This window comes from Pelophylax lessonae (assembly GCF_965119305.1).
Source record: "Pelophylax lessonae genome assembly, chromosome: 1".
In the NCBI taxonomy this organism is placed as follows: Eukaryota; Metazoa; Chordata; class Amphibia; order Anura; family Ranidae; genus Pelophylax; species Pelophylax lessonae.
The window spans coordinates 462,003,636-462,006,449 of NC_138768.1; the positions used below are offsets into that span (position 1 = coordinate 462,003,636).

The window sequence follows — 2,814 nt, forward strand, 5'->3', positions numbered from 1 at the left end:
TATATATATATATATATATATATATACACACACACACACACACACACACACACACACACTATATATATATATATATATATATATATATATATATATATATATATATATATATATACACCCCTATACAGAAGTTCAGATGTCATGCCTGCCTCCAAAGACGCCCAAAAAATGCCCAATAAACGCCTGAAACAAAAACGCCCAGGTGTGAAAGGAGGGTAACACCATCCCTGCGCTACTAAAATTCTAAGAAAAATAATCTGTTTTTTTTTTCTGGTTCTGGACATGCTACAGAGCTGAAACTTCACAGGTACACTTTTTAGACCCCCCAGACACTAAATCCAAAGAAATCTAATTTTTTTTTCAATAACTTTTTTCAATAATTGCCTCTCTTAATAATTGCACTTTTTAGGGGCATTTATTGGGTTTTAGGGCTTCAAAATTGTGTTTTTTGATTCCAGAAGTTCTGATTCCATTGATTTCAATGGGGTTCTGGAATCCGAACCGAACCAAACTTTTCGGGAAATTCGGGTGTTTTGGCTGAACCAAACTTTTCAAAAGTGCGATCATCCCTAGTTCTGAGTGGAACCTGTCCTGTTAAACCACTGTATGGTCTTGGCCACCATGCTGCAGCTCAGTTTTAGGGTCTTGGCGATCTTCTTATAGCCTGCACCATCTTTATGTAGAGAAACAATTCTTTTTCTCAGATCCTCAGAGAGTTCTTTGCTATGGGGGGCCATGTTGAACTTCCAGAGACCAGTATGAGAGAGTGAGAGCAATAACACCAAATTTATCACACCTGCTCCCGATTCACACCTGAGACCTTGTAACACTAACAAGTCACATTACACCGGGGAGGGAAAATGGCTAATCGGGCCCAATGTGGACATGTTCACTTAGGGGTGTACTCACTTTTGTTGCCAGCGGTTTAGACATTAATGGCTGTGTGTTGAGTTATTTTGAGGGGAAAGCAAATTGACACTGTTATACAAGCTGTACACTCACTACTTTACATTGTAGCAAAGTGTAATTTCTTCCGTGTTGTCACATGAAAAGGTATAATAAAACATTTACAAAAATGTGAGGGGTGTATTCAGTTTTGTGAGATACTGTGTGTGTGTGTGTATATATAATATATATACCGTATATGCACTGTATGTCCCAATATAAAAAAGAGTCAGTTTCAAAACATGTACACTTTTAAAAAGATATGTAAAATAAAATTGTCTCCAACCACACTAACTCAGCCATCATTTCTAATGCATTTTTTCTTGCACCTTTCTTAGAGTCAACTTTTACCCAGAATCATCATGAAAGGGAATTTTCTCCATTTCCTGGTTACATTAATGGTAACTGTGATTGTTCTTCGAACTCTCTTCTTTTCAGAAACTAAACAAGCTCAAACTGAAACCTCTAAAGCAGAAAAGCTGGTTGTCCATCATATTCTTCCAGTCATTACTGATTATCCAGTTGTAAAGTGTGTAGAAAATAGCAGTGCTCAAAATTTACCTGACTTTAATGACCAGCCACAGAACATGAAAGATTTTTTGACATACCGTCACTGTAAAAGTTTTCCATTGATACTTAACTCCCCCTTGAAGTGTGGTGGGAGAAATGGCTCAAAAGATGTTTTCCTGTTGTTGGCCATCAAAACAGCCCCAGCCAATTACGAGCGTCGGGAAGCCATAAGAAAAACATGGGGAGAAGAAAAAAGCTACGGAGGTGCCAAAGTGAAAAGAATTTTTCTTAGTGGAGTTTCAAGGAACAAGCAAGAATCAAAACGGATGTTGCAGCTGCTAGAGGCAGAGAGTCACACTTATGGAGACATCCTGCAGTGGGACTTTGAAGACACTTTCTACAACTTAACATTAAAACAGGTTCTTTTCCATAAGTGGATGGATCTTCGGTGCCCAGGGGCACAGTTCATTTTTAATGGCGACGATGATGTTTTTGTTAACTCTTTAAATGTCATTACATATTTGAGAGGCTTAGAATTTAATGGATTGAAAAAGCATCTTTTTGTTGGAGCACTAAATATAGGGATGCCACCGGTTCGTGAAAAGTATAGCAAGTATTATGTGCCAGAAGAACTTTTTCCTGGTGATTCTTTCGCACCCTACTGTGGAGGAGGAGGTATCCTTATGTCTGGTTTTACAGCTAAAGCTATCTCAAGGAAATCAACTCACATTCCCCTTTTTCCTATTGATGATGCTTATTTGGGAATGTGTCTTAAGGAGGCAGGTCTGAGGCCAGATAACCATGAGGGAATAAGAACATATGGTATCAACATGCCAAATGGAATAGACTCATTTGATCCTTGTTATTACCGTGACATGCTTATGGTCCATCGCTTTATACCCTATGAAATGTTAATTATGTGGAAAACTTTAAAGTTTACCAAACCAAAGTGCAAAACACAGATAGTAAATATTTCTAAATCAGCTCAACCATAATGAGAAATAAATGTTTTTTTTTCTATTTTTGTATAACTTATATATATATATATATAAAAGTGATTCTGGGTAGAAACATCAATTTTAATATTACACACCAGGAAGCTGCATTTGAGCTTATGCATTAAAAACTGTTACCTATTTAGGATAGATCAGAATTGTATAACACTAAAGCCGAACTCCAGAAATTATCTATTTTTTTAACTTCTATTGGGTCAGCTTGGTTACAATTAATTATGGATTTTTCATAGCCGGGGGGCCGCTGAGGATTGTGAAATTTAACTTAAAGAGGTTGTAAACCTCAGAATTTTTTTTTTTTTAAAAAAAGCAAACACCTGAAAGACAAACACATAATGAGCTAGTA

General features: G+C 36.7%; 1 protein-coding gene across 1 annotated transcript; it reads left to right on the forward strand.

Annotated features, from left to right (window-relative positions):
• Window positions 1-1,307: 1,307 nt before the first annotated feature.
• Window positions 1,308-2,514, forward strand: LOC309544459 (acetylgalactosaminyl-O-glycosyl-glycoprotein beta-1,3-N-acetylglucosaminyltransferase-like; the record flags this gene model as incomplete). The annotated part of the gene is made up of 1 exon (XM_082243372.1): window positions 1,308-2,514. One exon carries the CDS (start codon window positions 1,308-1,310, stop codon window positions 2,448-2,450), a length of 1,143 nt encoding a protein of 380 aa, XP_082099498.1. The 3' UTR covers window positions 2,451-2,514.
• Window positions 2,515-2,814: the final 300 nt, after the last annotated feature.